The sequence below is a fragment of the Castor canadensis genome, chromosome 11 (assembly GCF_047511655.1).
Source record: "Castor canadensis chromosome 11, mCasCan1.hap1v2, whole genome shotgun sequence".
Classification (NCBI taxonomy): Eukaryota; Metazoa; Chordata; class Mammalia; order Rodentia; family Castoridae; genus Castor; species Castor canadensis.
The window spans coordinates 408775-427410 of NC_133396.1; the positions used below are offsets into that span (position 1 = coordinate 408775).

Consider the following 18636-nt stretch of genomic DNA (forward strand, 5'->3'; position numbering starts at 1 on the left):
CCTGGCTGTGTCAGCTCTTGTCTGGGACTTGAGGTCACTCAATGACAGTCTGCAAACTTCTGGAACTCACTGGTCCTCAGTAGCACAAACCTTCCTCTCCTCCCCCAACCCTTCTCCCCATCAACCTAAGCCACCATTCCAGATGGGAACTTCAGTGGCTTCACTTGATCCTAACACCCTAGAGACCCAATATCACAGGTCTCTAGGAAGTGTCCATCTCTGCAATGTGCTTGGTGCCAGTGACCCAGGACCTTAATCATCACCTTTGAAACACTGTGCCATGACTTGGGAAAACATTCCCAAAACACACAAAATTATTATATTTAAAACGTGAGCTCATGATACAGGAGCCTCTCACTTCTTCCTAGTAAATCTGCAGAGGCATCCAGGAGGTGGCTCAGGAAGAATGAGTCTGGGCAGGCTGTGAAGCACCTGGCAGAACCCTAGGGCTCTGCACCTTCCCACCCATCCTGCCATGCCTCAACCACCAGCAGGAAAAGAATGACAACATCTTAGAGAAGGGGAGGTGCCGCCCTCCACTTAACATGACTGCCACAGCACAGACACTGCAAGCCATACAGCCACAGCACACCACTTGGCACGGCACGCCACTCGGCCACTTGATGTCACACAGCCACTATAGACCACTTGGCACTGTGCACCACATGGCCACTGCAGACCACACAGATGCTCCATGCTGCAACCCTGGAGCTGGTCTGGGACCAGGAGTAAGAAAGGAGGATAGTACGGCACTGCCAGTTAACATGACCACTGTCTGGAACATGGCTATCCCTGCCCCACCACCCACCCATCCACATGCCCACCTGGCAGTATACACAAAGCCAGCCCAAGTTCACAAACGTGGACTCACAAAACAGTTCAGACCCAGACCATCAGGCTCCAAGCAAAAAACAGAGGTTAGATACTTTGAAACCTTAAAAACATTAAAAGCCAATGTCACAAAATAATGGACACTTTCAGATCTGAATTGCAATGAATCCACCATGAATCAGAGAATCCCTACCCCAGCGGATGCTGGGGACCCTCCCTGTACAGCAGGCACTGGCTAGAGGGCCCCACCTTCTGGTACCCTCCAGTGCTGATCAGGGTTGGCTTGCTCCAGAATCCCTTCATTACCTTCTCAAGAACTGTACCCCCTTCAGTGGCCCACCCACTTCTCCCCCAAGTGTACAGTTGCCCTTGTCCCCCATCTCAGTCACAATCAGGGCCACCCTGCACATTGGCAATTATGACAATGGCAAAGCCTAATGAGCTGTAGTACCTGTATTACAAAAATATCTGAAAACATTACAAGGTCCTAAGTTTTTGTAAAAACCATTCAGGTCTCAATCAGTTTTAAAGGTGACATCCAAAAGTCCTATCCCTAAATAAAAAGAGACAATCTCTTGGCTTATACAGTAACTGCTAACATAAAGTTTAAAATTTTCCAAAACCATGAAATACTCTCAATACACCAGCAGCTCTGGATAACAGTATTTCTACTTTCCTGAGTTACCTCCTTGATGGCAGAGCACCAGGACAACACTGCACTGTCTACCACTGTCCACATGAAGCTCTGGGCTGGCCCAAGGAGCAGCCAGATACTCAAGGCCACAAGCCATGGAACAGGCAAGGACAGTCGTGGTTAGTAACACACAGTCACAGTTACATATTAGGGAACTCAAAGTGCCTATGATTCCAGTGCATATTGATATCAGAACTATTATGTTGAGAACAATAAACTCTTCTTGTTTTAAAAAAGTCCCCAGGACGGGAGGAGTGGCTCAAGCAGTAGAATACCTGCCTAGCAAGCATGAGATCCTGCGTTCAAACCCCAGTACCACAAAAAAAAAAAAAGAAAAAAAAAAAAGCCTCAAAAAAGAAGTCCCCAGTGGCTGAGACTGTAGCACAGCAGAGGAAGCACTTGCCTTGTATGCTTAAAGCCCTGAGTTCATATCCCCTGCTCCTCAGGAGAAAAGGAAGTTCTCCAAATGGTACCATGATTGTGAAGTATGCATGCTAAGGTAATAGAGACCATGAAACAGTGTCATTTAAGACGGTTAACAGTGGCAACAGAAGTGTGTTGGGGGAGGGGGAGTGCGTGCGTATAAAGTCAGGAATGTGGGAGCTTCACAAGAGACCCTATAGAAATTGAAAGGATAATAACTTGAAGGAAACAGACAAATTTCAAGAAAGACAAATAGAGAAGTAGGGACTACTTAAAGTAGAACTGTATCCTATTTTATAAAAAACTGAATTAGTAATTTAGAATCTTCCCAAAAGAAAGCCTAGGCCCATTTGGCTTCACTAATGAATTCTAGCAAACAGTTAAGGAAAAAAATAATACCATCTTACACAAACAGAGAATATACATCCCCACAGATTGTGCAGGGCCAGCACCACCCTGACACAAAGACTTCAGCAGAAAACTGCAGACCAGCCTCTCAAGAACACAGATGTAAACCCTAAACAAAATGTTAGCAAACCAAACACAATAACACACTAAAGGATTTTACACCCAGACCAAGTGGTTTGTCTCCCATCTGCCAGGAATGCAAGGTTAGTTTAACAACCAAAAATCAATGTGATTCACCAAATTAACAATAAAAACAAAACACACAATTGCCTCAATAAAAGCAGACAAAGTGCCCAATGAAATCCAACACCTTTCCTCATAAAAGCCTCAATATACTTGAAAAGGAAGCCAGGTGCTGGTGGCTCATACCTGTAATCAGGTGGCAGAGATCAGAAGGATCAAGGTTCGAAGCCAGCCTGGGCAAATAGTTCCTCAAGACCCTATCTCAAAAAAAACTTCACAAAAAATAGGTCTGGTGGAGTGACTCAAGGTGAAGGCCCTGAGTTCAAGCCCCAGTACCACAAAAAAACTTGAAAAGGAAGAAGCTTCCTCAACATGACAAAGGGCACCTATGATACCCACAGCTGTTGTCACACTCACTGGGAAAGCTAGTACTTTCCCTGGCTCTGACAGCAAGAAGCCTCTACAACTCTTGGGATAGAAAACAACCAGCAGAGGTATGGGAGGATGTGCCCAGACTCAGGGACAGAGGCTTGGCAGAGTGGCGTGTTGGGGGGAGCAGACAAGCAGCTTCCAGAAGGAGAAGGGGAGCTAAGGAGTTCACAAGGAGCCACAGGTGGACCATACAGAAGACTAATGAAGAAAAGATTAGCAAGCTACAGGAAGTCAAAACTACGCACTATGGCCCACCTGCACACAACACACACACAGCACCTGAAAGTGGACAGCATTAGTACAGGGTACTCACAAGCACCCAGGGCTGGGAGGCAGGACAGAACCTCCAGCCTCATTCACAATGACAGGATGCTGTAGATGTGAAGGGGGCACAGCCTGTGAATAGAACTCAAGTTACTAAGTGGATGATGTGTAGTGCCATGGGCCAGATGGTACAGGTGGGCAGGGCAGGTGACAGGAAAGACAAAAGCTCCAGGTCCCTCTTGCAAGAGAGCCAGAGTGAGGACACTGATGAGCAGAAGGGCAGATACAGACTGATGTGAACTGAATATGAAATGTCCCCCACAGGCTCATGTTCTGAGCCCTTGGTACCCAGCTGGTGCACTATTTTGGGAGGCTCCAGAGACTTTGGGACGTGGGACATAGCTACAGACTTTTAGGAAATCACTGAGCTTGGGTCTTTGGGGGCATCTTGTCCCTGGCCCCTTCCTGCCTTGCTCCCTACTTCCTGTCTGCCATGGTATGAGCTGCTCTGCCATGCTTCCCCACCAGGATGAACTGAATGCTCTGAAACCATGAGCTTCAAGTTGTCACAGCAACAGTAAAAAGTAGCTAATACACAAAACTAGTACCAGAGAAGTAAAATAGTAAGTGGGCACCAGTGGTTCACATCTGTAATCCTAGCTACTCAGGAGGCAGAGATCAGGAGGGTTGCAGTTCAAAGCCAGCCCTGGGCACATAGTTTGTGAGACCCTATCTCAAAAACATCCATCACAAAAAAAGGGCTGGCGGAGTGGTTCAAGTGGTAAGAGTGCCTGCCTAGCAAGCATGATGCCATGAATTCAAACCCCAGTACCAAAAAAAAAAAAAAATTGGAGTGGTGACAATGTGGTTCTTAAACCTTTGGAACTGGTTTGTAGGGAAAATTTGGAAATGTTTGGAGAACAGGCTAGAGAAAGCCTAAAATACTGTAGGTAGAACTTAATATGGGTGATTCTGGTAGAAGCTCAGAAGACCAGAATGCCAACAGATAGATGGACTATAGAGGCCAGGCATGGTGTTCAGCCCATGTAATTCTAGCTACTCTGAGGCAAAGATTGGGAATATCACAGTTCAAAGCCAGCCCAGGAAAAAACTTATTGAGACACCATTTCAACCAACAAGCCAGCCATGGTGGTGCACACCTGTAATCCCAAGGTATGTAGAAGATGTAGGTATGAGGATCACAGTCCAAGGCCAGTCCCAGACAAAAAACACAAGACACTATCAAAAAAATAACTAAAGCATAAAAGAGCTGGGGGTGTGGCTCAAGCGACAGAGCTTCTGCTAGCAAGCATGAAGCCACAAATTCAATCCCCATATCGAAAGAGAGAGAGAGAAAGAGAGAAGTTTACAGTGAAAATCAGGAAAGATTTGAAAGAGCAATTTGGCAGGAAAGGAGGCCAGTTTAAAGTTGCAGAAAGAAGAGCATGATTGTTAAGAGAGATTAGTGACAAGAAGAAAGATACCTTGAAGGCATCTCACACAGTGGTAAGATCCCGCCCATCACAGGCTCCACGATGTAAAGTTCTAAAGTTCTAAACTTATTTGAAAGAGTTTCCTGTGAGGAGAGCCAGTCAGTGCCCTGCTAGCACAGGGTCACCTAGGGAAATGTTTTCCTGGGTTCAGCTGCCCAGCCACTCAAGGGGCCACTGCAGCCATAGCCCAAGTGGACCAGAAGATTCTAATGCTGGCAGCAGACCTTTGCATCCTCCTTCTTATGATGCTGGTTTTGCAGGCATATAGAATGCAAGAGTTACAGGGTTGTGGAGGCTTCCACCCAGACTTCAAAGGAAGGTCTGGGAGGCCAGGCAATGTGTGGGAGGGTCAGGATCCCTACAGTCAGCTTAAGAGGAAGATGAATGAAGCTGAGAGAGTGAGCTGAAGATGCAGTGGAGACCCAGGAATGTGGAAGGTCTTCAGAGGAATGACACAGGCAATGAGAAGCCAGTCCAGGAGAGAGGCCATGTGGACTACAGCAGGCAGTGCCACTGGGGAGGGGCTGCCCGAGCCCTTTGCCACCACCTGCTCCGGATTCCAGACATAGAGCTACAGGACTTAATGTCTGCCTTGCTGGGTTTCAGTCTTGTTTTGGTCCAATCCGTCCTTTCTATGTCCCATTCCTCCCTTTGGGAAAGGGAATGTTTAGACATAAGTAACTTTATTTTTGATTCTACAGGGCCTCATAGCTAACAGTTTGCCTTGAGTCTCAGAAGAGACTTTGAATTTGGACTTTTGAGCAATGCTGAAATTGTTAAGACTTTAGGGACTCTTAGAAATGGACTAGATGCACTTTACATTATGACATGCCTCTGAGTCTTTGGGGACCAGAAGCAGAAATGTTTCTACTTGATTGTTTTGAATTCTTAGTTCCCAGCTTGTGGCACTATTTTGAAGGTTCTGAAGACTTTGGGAAGTGGGTCACTGAAGTCAGGCCTTGGGGGTATCTTATGCCTGGCCCCTTTCATCTCACTCTCTGCTTCCTTTTTGCCATGATGTAAATTGCTCTGTCATGCACTATGATGGGCTGAGTGCTCTGAAACCGTGAGCTAAAATAAATCTTTCCTTACTCAAATTGTTTCTGTCAGGTATTTGGTCACAGTGACCATGAAAGCAATTAACAGAGACAGAGCAGTTACTCCAGAGATCAAAGGTTACTGCACAGCTGGGAGGTGTCAGAAGAGGCTCACAGGAGCTGAATCAGCGCAGGGTGGTCAACTGACAGATGAAACTGGCCAGCCCAACAGCACAGGAGACAGGCCACTGGGAGGGAGCAGCCAATCTGATGGAGCCATGTGGGCCCTCTGGAAGGAGGGTCATATTGGGAAGAGCTGATCTTTTAATTAGGACAGAATAAAAATGTCTTTTTAGAGCTGGTGATGTAGTTCTGTGGTAGAATGCTTGCCTACCACACACAAGGCCCTAGGTTTGATCTCCAACACCACAAAAAAATAAAAATTTTTAAGAGTTTTTAAAAGAAGAGGGATGTGAGTCAGTGGCAGTAAGCTTGCCTAGTATGTGTGCAAGGTCCTGGGTTCATTCCAAGCACCAAAAAAATTTTTTTAAATAAGTAAGTAGAAGATTGAGTGAGCTTCCTCATACTCAATGCAAGTGCTAGGTAGAGAAGCCAGAACCAGCTAACCCAAGTAGGATGAACAGTGTCAGCTCTCCAGCCATTTAAGCCACTACTGTTACCATGACTGGACATGTCCTCTCAGTCTGTGAGGTGGGGGCAATGATGGTACCTGTGCCACAAAGCCACTGTCACAGTTTCTCCTCCTTCTTGGCACTTTCACCAGAGGCCAGAACAGAGAGAACTGGATACAATGCTTCCTATCAAGTGAGTATAGATACATTCATTGTTTATCCAAACACTGTTTAAGAACGCTTCTTTAGCCCAGGTGCCCCGTTGCTTACATCTGTAGTCCTAGCTACTCAGGAGGCAGAGATCAGGAGGATCAGTTCAAAGCCACCCCAGGCAAACAGTTATGTGAGACCCTATCTCAAAAAAATCCATCACAAAAAAGGGTTGGCGGAGTGGCTCAAGGTGAAGGCTGAGTTTAAACCCTAGTACTGCAAAAAAAAAAAAAAAGAAAGAAAAAAAAGCTTCTCTGGATTTACTATACATGAAAAACAACATTAAAAGTTAATTTACTTCACACAAACTCAAAGGTGCAATGTCATTTATTTATAAGTGAGTCATCATTTAACAAGCAAAAATACTTCTTAAGCAGAAATACTGGGGTACACACGTGGGGTTCAGAAAGCATCAAAATAAGCTGGGAGTGTGGTTCAAGTGGTACAGCACCTGCCTAGCAATCTCAAGGCCCTGAGCTCAAAACCCAGGATCACAAAACAAACAAACAAATAAACAAACAGAAAGCACCAAAATACACATAGTTCCCTGGGCCAGTATGGTAAGGAAGAGCCAGAGAGAAAGGGAAACCTCAGACACAGCCAGCTGTCTGTGCCAGATGGCCAACCAAAACCACAGGCTGCACAGAAGCATGGCTGTCCTGTTGAAGCATCAGCTGAGAGGCACGGGCAGGGACCAGACTTGGAATGATTAGGCAGCCACCAGGACATACAGGCAATGCCTGCCCTTTTACCCTCTGAATGTCCGATTCACATGGAAGCCTCAGAGTCACCCTAGCTGGCATATTTGCTGGCGTCCCTCCCACCCAGGGCTAGGGTAAAGGGGTATGTACTGTCCCCTCACTCCACTCCCACTCCAGCAGGCTTCCAGCTGCAGCCATGCTGTGACTTTCAATCCCAGGTCACCTTGCATCCTCAGCCAGAGTCTCGAAACCACTGTCTCTCCAGACACTGTCCCCGTAGGAAGCCAGCCACCACACTTTGAGAAGCCAGTCACAATCGTAAATCCCAGCTAGGCCTGGCCTTGGAGGTACAGGAATGGAGGGGCAAAGGGAAGCCATTCTCACACCCTGCCCTGACTGTGAGGACCTGCACAGTGTAGCAGCAGCTGTTCATGTCACAGGCTTTGGGGTGGGTTATTCATGGTAGAGAACAGGAGGTGGGGCAGCTCCACGACAGGCGGCTGCTGCACAATTAAGGCCAGCTTAACAGACACAACCCTGGCAACAATATGGGGGACACAAGGAAAGGGGTGATTGCAGAAGGCAGCTACTACACTCCAGACAGCTCAGAAGAGAGCCCGAACCAGGAGCGGAGGCATGTGGGGAAGGAAGGGTGACTGTGGCTGGGGAAGGGGGACAGCAGCACACTAGTCTCTCTCACTCACTAAATGCACATGAACATTCTTCACTTGCAAATTCCTCATAAAGTGTAGTGCAGCCATAGTCTAAACGAGACTGTAACGTAGGTGGTATTGTCAGGAGATCAACTGCCACTTCTTAAAACTGGTATGTGATGCCCCCGCACCAGGCACAGTGGGCACACGACAGGCGGCCACACCTGCAAACACCCAGTCCCCACTGTCACACACACACACCAGCAGCAAGGTCTAGCTGCCAGCCACCACCAGGAGTAGGGAGAACCAGCACTCTATAGCTGCATGTGTAGAATACCAATTCTGCTTGTCCCTAGGCTTTTCTTGACCTAGGGACAGAGAACTGCTCTGGGAGTTTCCAGCTGGCCCCCCAGGACAACACTGGCTCTCAGTGGAAATGCACAGAAAATCAGGAAGTTAGCAACTCTCCACAAATGACCCAAAAAGGAAGGGGGAGAAAAGGAACAAAGTAATCCATGCGGATAAGGACTATGTGTGTTCCTGTTTCAGGTAAAAGTAAGGTATCTTCCCAGCACTCAAGAGGCTAAGACAGGAGGATAGCAAGTTCCAGGCCAGCCTGGGCTACATAGAAAGAGGCTGTCTCAAAAAAAAAGGAAGGTATCTTCAGGGAATTTCACCCCTTGGAAAGCAGTGCTTGGGAAGCTGGCAATGAGGCTCACGTGGTAAAGCTCCTGCCTACTAGGCATTAGGCCCTGAGTTTAAACACCGGCACCACTAAAAAATAAATAAATAAATAAATAAAGTAGTGTTGGTCAGTGGTTGGCCTGCACCAAAGGACAGTGAACTTCAGAAACACAGGCCGGTCAGGAGGAAGACGCTCATTATTTGAGGGTGGTGAGTGTTCATACTAAGCCATAAAATGGGAGGTACACCCACTTTCATGGAAGCTAAAGCAGAGCCCAACCTAGAGCCACTTACCAAAGAGCACAGGCAACACCAAAGCAATTACACCACCAACAGTTTAGAGAAAATCACCACTCAGAGAAGAGAGAAGCAACCACGAAAGTCTGCTTTTGTTGTTCTAGAAACTAGCACAGCACAAGGTGCAAACAAAATGAGTTTCTCAGTAATCATCCTAAACCACTGCACCTTTCGATCGCTACCCACCCAAGCTGGCTTCTCTGCGATGTATGAGCCAGCTTCCCCTCCCCAGGGCATACTCTCCAAGCCCTGCAAATGACAGGCTGTTGAGCCACGCGGGAGCAAGTTCACCCTGCTGCCAAGCAGGAGGTGCTGGTTTGAGGCTCCTGGAGGCACTACCAAATCCAGGCCAAGAAAAGCAACTCCACCCCAGGCCCTATGGAGAAAGGTCCCGCACCCCAGCATAGGTGTGGCTCTCACAGGCAACACAAGGCCTCTGAGAAGTCCACCTATCCAACTTTGTGACCACTGGCCTGCACTAGGGTTGACTACCAAGACCACAGGGGTTCTGTGACAGCAGGCACCTCACTGCAGGCCCTGTTCTGGTCCCTCAGGAGGACCTGTTGGTGTTTTACCTACACCAACTCTTAGACAGGAGACTTCTGAGTCAGTCCCAGTAGTAAGAGGCAGCCCCCACCATGACAGGCTCAACAAACTGACGGTGACAGCACTACAAAGCACTCATGGACACAGCATACATGGAGACAAAACTTGAGCAGAAAAGGATCGTCAATACCCACACAACAAGCTCCAGGCTGCGCTCTACCTAGAAAACGGCCAGGACCTTGCCCAGGCCAGTGAGCTTTCTGTGGTAGCAGTGAAGCCAAAACCTCATGGCCTCCTTCTCAAAATGCAAAGGCACTATGTAGAGGCACCCTCATCAGCTCACCTGCCAGGCCCCTTCCCATAGCACTGTGGGGAAGAGCCTCCTTCCACAAGGTGGAGCTTAGAAAATTAAAATTTCCAGCACATCTGCTGGCTAGAAAAAATAAAAGTGAGGACACCTTGAAGAGCCACCATGCTGAGAAGAGCAAGAAGCTGAAGCTGGGTAGGCAGTGCTCAGACCCAGGACAGGACCCAATGCAGGTGGAGCCACCATGCTGCACTAAGGGACAGGCCTGGGTTGGGTCGGGGGGTTGGGGGGAAGTCTCTCCTCAGGAAGAAATGAGTCCCCAGAAATGAGAAGCATAACTGCTGAAATTGAGTTGTCAATGGCTGAGGAAAACAGCTGATTAGAATCAGCAAAGGCCCAGAAGAAAAACTGTACTTTCTCCTGCTGGGGATATAGCTGAGTGATACAGCATTTGCCTACCATGCACAAGACTCTAGGTTTGATCCCTAGCACCACAAGAAAAAAAAAGAATAAATAAGTACAAATACATACATATATGTATATATATATACACATAGATATATAGATATATAGATATATACATACGTTTATATACATACACATATACTACCTCTGATATAGTTGTAGCAAATAAATTATAAAGTTTTTTAAGTATGTATATATAGAAACAAAAATTATCCTTGCTGGGTGCTGGTGGTTCATACCTATAATCCTAGCTATTTAGGAAGCTGAGATCAAGAAGATTGAGGTTTGAGGCCAGCAAAGGCAAATAGTTCGTGAGACCCCATCTCCAAAATAACCAGAGAAAAATGGACTATAGGTGTGGCTCAAACAGTAGAGCACCTGCTTTGCAAGCACAAAGCCTGAGTTCAAATCCCAATCCCACCAAAAAAAAAAAAAATCCTTGCATAAAAATGTTTAAATGATCAAAATAATCACATATAGCGTTTACCTTCCCATGATAATGTGACAACGTTTGGAGTCTTGGAGCATCAGACAAACACAGACCACATTCATGGGTAGGAGGCCCAGGCTGGCTCAGCTCTGTGCCCAATACGGTCTGGGCCTTCACTTGGATACAGAGGCAAAACTAGCTTGAAAGTTAGTTCAGAGAGGAGGAAGACTTCCCACTTATCGTCAATAGCCATCCTTTCTCACCTCATTTAATCAACACACGGTACTCTTAACACACATACCCCTAAGATTGCACACTGTACTGAGCAATTCTAATTTGAACAGCTATCAGGTCACAAGATCTCTGGCCACCTTTGCACTATTGGACCAGCCCCACTTTGCAGAACACAGCCCAGAGATGAGGGCGCCCTGATGATGTGACGCCCCTAAGCCCAGTGAGCCCACAGGCTCAGAGGCAGGAAACATGCATGCAGAGCCAGGTGGCAGGGGATGTGGAGGGGCACTCAGTACAGCTGAGGAGCTTGAGCCGGCATGGCGCCATGTAGGCATGGTCAGCTCTGACCCTGAGACTTGGCTGTTCAGGGACATGTATGCCAGTCCTTTGTGGAACACATGGAGTAAAGGAAGAACAGGCAGGGGACAGCTGAGGCTGCACTAACACCATGTCTCTAGAACAGGACTGCTGACATGCTGAGGGCAGCAGGACACACACACAGCCACCAAGTCAACACAGGGCCAAGAACACCACTGCTGAAAACTATCAGGCTGATCAAAAAGGGCCCACAGAGAACCCTCCCAACAACACAAGACTTGCTCCACAGTTAGAGCACCCTCCTACAGTCACCATGACACAGGACAGCAGAGAGCCAGCAGGATGGAGGATGTGCCTGGTAGGGCCTAACACAACTCAGCAGAGCCTCACATCATCCACCAGAACACAGAACATAGAGCTCACAGACCCATGGAAAGGACTGACTTTCAGAACAAAGTGTCAACTGCCCAAAGTTCTTCAAGAAAGGTGCAGAGATAGCCATTCAAAGGAGCTGATTCCCAGGCAACACAGTAACAGAGAGCCACACTCACAGTCACACCCACAGTGCTGCTGACAGAGCATAAGGGCTGCCCAACCCACTAGCCATGAAGGCTAACTTCTCCAATGACCAGACAGGGTCACAGGTGCTCACAGCTCCCTCAGCTGTGCTCCCTGATGGACACGAGCATGGAGACAGTGCCAGTCCCCTCATTAGGGGAACTTGGCCCACTGTGAGCCCACTGCCCCACTGGTACTTCAGCTGTCAGCAACCCTAGCTCATGGGCAGAAGGAACCCCTGCCCATTCTTCCCAGGCCTGACCCTCAGCAACTTCTCTCTCGGGCTCTATTTTGCTCCATTTCTCCCTCCCTCCCACTCTCTGTGAGTAAAGCGGGAGAGTTTTAACAAAGAAGAGACCCAAGAAAGGGTGCCTCCCTGTTCTCTTGAGAGATGGCTCTGCCGTACACAGGGAACTCTGCCTTGATGGCATAGAACCCACAGCTGCAAGCTAGCATTGGGGATTCCTAGGTGTGGGGTCATTACCTCCACAGGGACACTAGAGAGTGGGCCAGCTCCCCTTCCTGTCCAGAGGAGATGGACTCTAATGAGGACAAAGTAAAGCAAGGAGCTACACTGTGGGATGAAATGAGAGAAAAATGGCCAGGTGAGGCTGATGTGCTCTGGACAGGAGAAGGAACCCATGGAAGTAAATAAATCTACATGGCAGGCATGGGATACACAGGGACAGAGACAGTGGACACAAGTACCCCAGTCACTGTCAGGCTTCCATGCACAAGTGGCAGGACAACAGGTGGGAGTACCATGGGTCTGGAGGTGCCCCAAGTACACCCACTGGTCCACAGAACAAGGGCTCTAGAACAAGGACAGAGATCAGGAAACAGGTCAAGCGAATCAGGGATGAGATGTCAATAGTCAAGGCCAAAGCCTGAGGGATGTGTACATGAGAGGGAAGTCGTGGGCAGCCACATATCACACACCTGTGAATGAGGATGGGCCAGTACAGAGGGAAGGGAAGAGGCAGGACTGTGGTGCTCAGATGGCCTGCAGCAGAGGCCACAGGGCAGGACCAACAGGAGATACTCGCCAACTCAGCTCACACCAGCAGATTCCTCTCTGAGGGACAAGGAGGACAAGGTCTGTGACCTAACAATCCCTTCCCTTCAAGTGTGGGACCCTGTGATGCCTGTATGTGGCACCACACTCGTCCCTACAGGACTCATACCCACAAAATGTTGAGTGACAGAAAATTACCAGAGCACCACAGCTGGCTGCTCAACATCCACTTAAAGCCACAAGGAGGGCTGTGGGCATAGCTCAAGTGGAAGAGCACTCACCTAGTAAACATGAGACCCTGAGTTCAACCCTGATACCACCAAAAAAAACCAAGCCACAAGGAGCCTGCAAAGGCCTGACTTGTAAGCCTAAACCCACAGGACCACACCACTCAACATGCAGATCCTAATGTTCCTGTCATATCTTCTCTGCCCCAAACCCTGTCCTGAGCACTATGACTGAAAGGCCATGTGGATGACCTATCCTGGGCATATGTGAGCCCTGAGCCCACAAGAGAAGATGGAGCCCAGATGAGGGGCTGTTCTCCGTCTAAAGAGCAGGACAGACACTAACTAACCTCTACACACCTCTGAAACAAGAAAGGTTTGTCACATCAAGTCCCAACCCGATGGAGCAAGGCACCTCACCTGTGCCTCAGGTCAACAGGAAAGATGGAATCCAGGCAGAGTCAACACAGATCCAAGCAGGACACACAGTGCCAACCCCTCCGACTTGCCCATCTGGGTTATCTGGTCAACAGTTGCCCATACCTGGGCTCCTGACCCTTCTTATCCTTTAAACCACATGCAAGAAATACAGAAGCCTTGACAAGTCTCCTGGCAGGCATTGTACAGCAGGCTGGGGTGGGCCTGTGGGCCCTGGTGTTCTTGGGATTCCCTGGGCTTTGTACATGCTAGGTGAGCATTCCACTATTGAGTCACATCCCCAGCCTTAAGTTCCTCACTGTGAAGAGGAGATGTGATCCACACAGGCAGCAGCACCTTCCCTGCCAGCAGCCCAAGTTCCTGCCCCTTCACAGCCACCTCACCACAGGGAACAGAAAGAAACCACACAATGATCAGAACCTTCTAACCTGAGTGTTAAGACCACGAGTGCACACTACCACAGGTAAACAGAGAGAGAACACATTCGAATGACAAACACTTTATTTTTAATAGTGTCTTCCTCAAACTTCTTTAATTTGCAAATGTACATTCAAAGTGGGACTAAACCAAAGGGTGTTCTACAAAGCGAGAGTAAAGGGGCCCCCAGTGAAATGATGAGGTTGCCAAACACTTGTTTCCCTCCCACAAGAGCTAAAACTCATCGCTACAAGAGGCCCATGCTTCGAGGGAAATAAAACCAACCCCAGTTTCGATGGGACTTGTTCAGGGTTCACCTGTTTCGCCTAACCCACACTAATGAACAGGTGGATAAAAACTAAGCCAAGTGCATCAAAGGAAACATGCAATCCTGAAGCACAATACACTTGCAAGTTTCATCATGCACAGGACACCCAACCCTCTGCCTGCAGGTCTAACAAGCCCATAGCGAAACCGCTCCGCCTCTGAGCTCAGCGCAACTTCCTCCTGCCCTGGAGCCTCGATCAGACCCAACTGACCCTTCAAAAGAGAAGGGGAAGCACAGGCTGGCTCTGGAAAGACCTGGGCTTCCCAGAAACAGCAGGGCCTTGGGGAGATGCTGGAAGGGTCGGGACAGCACTGAGAGCTGCGGGAGGCCGGGCCACCAGGGCTGTTGCTCCACAGCAGTTTCATTCATCCACTTCCCAGGATTTCAGCTGTCTGCGTCAGACAATTGCTCACCATAGCTCACGGCAAATCTCTCTAGATAGAGCGGAGGTGATGTTGCCAAACTGCCCCGGCACTCTGCCCCCCTCCTTTGCCACACACGCCAGGCTGGGGGACAAAAGGCTCAGCTTTTCTAAGCCTCTGGTAACCTTTTTATACCTCGGGAGGAAGGGAAAAAAGAAAACTCTCCCCCGACATGGAACTTGGAGATATTCAAATAAAAAGCACCTCCCTGTCTGACTGGTTTACACCACTGAAAGAAATCCTAACCCACTCGCACAGCCAGCAGGGACGGGGCAGGGAGCCTGCCTGTCCTTGGGTGTCTGAGTGCAATCTGTGCCCCTTGCACCTGCCACATGGGAAGGAGAAACAGAAAACTTAGGAACCATCTAGAGACAAGCAACAAGATGATCAAAAAGGGAAAAAAGTAGCTGTGCAGAACTAGACAAAAAGCAGCCACCATCATCTCCCCAAGCCAAGAAGGGCTGCTGGGCTCCAAGGAATGAGCGCAGGAGCACTGGCCAGGATGACCTCTGAGTCCTCCATGGTGGCCTGAATACTGCAGGCCACAATCATCTTTCACAGAAGCCCACCTTCCCTGGGAAAGCAACATGCTGACCCTCTGGACCCTGACCTCCATGAGGCCATGGAGAGGGCAGATCAGAGCAAGGGAGGGAAACTCTGGGGCCAGGCTGACAAGGAGCTGGCTGCAGGAGACCCTGGGAGTCCAAAAGAATGGAACCTGCAAACTCAGCATGGTAGTGCAGGCCTGAAATCCCAGCACTCAGGAGGCTGACACAGGATGATCCTGAGTTTGAGGCCTGCCTGAGCTCCACAGCAAGACCCTGTCTCAAAAAAAAAAAAGAAAAGAAAAGAAAAGAAGAAGGAGGAAAGAAAAAAAAAGATTGCTGACTGGGCAAAGGTGGTCTAAAACACTGACTCACCTGAGGTCAACCATGCCTGCTTCCCCACCAAGCAGCACCCAAGTTCTGGACAGGCCCAACCCCCTCCCTGCAGAGTCACCTGAATCAACAGGCTCCAGCTTTACTTTATCATCTCCATTGTTCTCTTGATCTAAGACTTTTCAGTAAGACTCATGCCAAAAAAAATGAGAACCCACTTATACCCACTCCTTCAATTAACCATCTCAATCTACCATCCTTCACCAGAATAAAGTGTATACCTCCCCCAGGATCCACCCAACACAGTAGCACAATGTGACTTCACCCTACTCCTCCCCACCAAGATTCCTCACAGGGTCAGCCTCAGCCTGCACTGACCTCCACTGCAGCAATTAAATTGAAAGTCAGAGCTGGAGTTGTGGCTCAAGCAGTAGAGTGCCTGCTTTGCAAGTGCAGGCCCTGAGTTCAGACCCCAATCCCACCAAAAGAAAAAGAGAATGTTTATAGTTGTAAACTAAAAATCACAGCAAAATCCTCTTTAGGTGCCCATACAGCAGCAAAAAGAGCCTCCCAGGGTAGAGCTGTGTATCTGGACTAGTGAACCCCAAAGATGCCTGCACAAGAAGGCACCTGCATTTCATCGATGTGAGTGATAAGCAAACATAATTTAAAAAAAAAAAAAAAAAACTTCAAAAACTATTTTTGAAGTTTTTAAAAAATTATTGCCAGGGCTGAGGGTGTAGTTCAGTAGTAGAGTGCTTACCTAGCATGTACAAGGGCCTGGGTTTGATCCCCAGAACCAAACAAAACAAAAAAAGAAGAAACTATGAGCTGGGGAAGAGTACAAGAGACCCTCAGTACTATCTACAAACTTATACATACCATAGCCAAAAGCAGCCATACAGTACAATGTTCTCTGGCCCTAGTAAGGAGAACACTGACAAATGCCACCAGGTGGGTGAACCCTGAGGCCACTGTGCTCAGTGAAAGAAGCCAGACAGGAGAGGCCACAGACCATATGAGTCCATACATGTGACTGTTCAGAATAGGCAACTCCAGGGACAGACACAGGTCAGTGGTCACTGGAGGCTGCAGAGAACTGTGTGACAAAGGGTGATAACATGGTGGAGGGAAGTGGCAGTGCTGCACCTTGTGAGTGGGCCACAATGACTGAACTACTCATGGAAGGGGCAAAGTGCTCATGGTACATGAATTAAATCTTGATTTTCAACTGCTGTAGCACAGCACATCCATGAGTTAGGATGGAAGGGGTGCAGGACGCAGGAAATGTTTTCCCAGGTTTCTTTCTGATGTGTTCTGAAAGACAGCCCCCTGAAAACAATGGCAACATAACTGGAAAGAAACAAACACCCAAATGTTCCTCATTCCCACAGCCAAGACACAGCAATGGATGTGAGGTCCAGTGAGCCTCAGCTTATCTGCCTCACCCTGGCGCCTGTCCACCCCAGGGTTACCAAGATCCACCTGCTCTCTATCCATCCCTTAGGCCTCCCACTGTATGTTAGAACCTGCACGGCAAGGCAGGTAGACAAGCAGACACTGAGATGCCATCCTGCTTGGGTGGCAGGATGTTTGCCTCCATTCAAACATGCTCCACAGGGCCTGCTGTCCTGAGTTGGCTGCAGGGCTTCTCAGCCTCCAAGGACAAGAATAGTTCTCAAACAAATCTCACCCACTGAAATCAAAGAAAGAGTAGGGTGGGAGGGTTTGCTTATCCTGGAGCCCATGGCCCTAGAGGGCCAACTATACCCTCCAGAGCACACCAGGGAGCCCACAGACCCAGAGGACTGTCCACACTCTCCAGAACACTGACCCAGGAGCCCACAACCCCAGAGGGACATCCACACTCTCCAAAACACTAATCTAGGAGTCCATAGTCCCAGAGGGACATCCATGCCCTCCAGAACACTGATCCTGGAGCCCATGGCCCCAGAAGGCTATCCACACCCTCCAGAACACTGATCCAGAAGTCCACAGCACTAGAGGGCCATCCATGCCCTCTAGAATACCAACCCAGGAGCTCACAGCCCTGGAAGGCTGTCCACTGCCTCCAGAACACTGATCCGGGAGCCCATAGCCCCAGAGAGCTATCCACACCCTCCAGAACACTGCCCTGGGAGCTCACAGCCCTGGAGGGCTTTCCACTTCCTACAGAACATTGATCCGGGAGCCCACAGCCCCAGAGGGCCATCCACACCCTCCAGAACACTGATCCGGGAGCCCACAGCCCCAGAGGGCTGTCCACACCCTCCAGAATGCTGACCCGGGAGCCCACAGCCCTGGAGGGCTGTCCACACCCTCCAGAATGCTGATCCTACCCTTTCTGCAGAATTCACATGGATATTTTGTCAGCAGTAAAAGCCACACAACAAACAAGCAAAGCAGAAAGCCATCAACAGGCAGGAGGTAAGACATCGACAGACACCTGATGGGTGACTGGTGTATGTTTAAACAAAGATGCTAGAAACATCTTTGGAACCCACGTATTAAACAAAATCAGATTTCAGACCATCTGCCTTTTTTTTTTTTTTTTTAACTTATTTACTAGGGCTGGGTCCAATAATTGTGCTCTGTAACAAAACTAAGCAGAAAACACTTAAGGGCCTGCCTGCAGCTCCTCAGGCACCACTGCCATCTGGTGGCAATGTAGGGCTCCACAGCCTTCACCTATGCAGGCAGGCCTCAACAGTGGGAAAGGAAACAGGGCCAGGCGAGGCAAACAACTCCTACCACGCTCCTGTCATTCCAGCAAGGAATCCCAGGTGAACCATACCCCATAGCCCAGGGAAAGTTCCAATCCCTGCTGCCCCAGAGCCTCACAAGCTGTCCCCAAGGTACAGAGCAGACAGTATTTACCAGGGCCTGCAATGTCCCATCCATGGTAATGATGCCATCGATGGTCTCGAAGGAGGACCGGGCCAAGGTGCACAGGCTCCAGTCCAGGAAGTCATCCATCTTCCTCTGCTTGACATCGGGACGTGTGATAAACCTGTCCGAGGGAACAGGAATGCAGGAGAAGCTCAATAAGCTCCAGTTTGACAGTGCATCCATATCCCACTGCCCACCCAAACACATGCATCCTCCCAGTTG

The 18636-nt window shown here is 48.8% G+C and overlaps 1 protein-coding gene across 1 annotated transcript in view; it reads right to left on the minus strand.

Moving 5' to 3' along the window:
* Positions 1–18636, minus strand: part of Tbcd (tubulin folding cofactor D) — a 147113-nt gene that overhangs the window by 113251 nt on the left and 15226 nt on the right. Inside the window, exon 7 of the mRNA XM_074044806.1 lies at positions 18403–18535. Coding sequence (XP_073900907.1) covers positions 18403–18535 — 133 coding nt within the window. The remainder of the gene's footprint in view (positions 1–18402; positions 18536–18636) is intronic.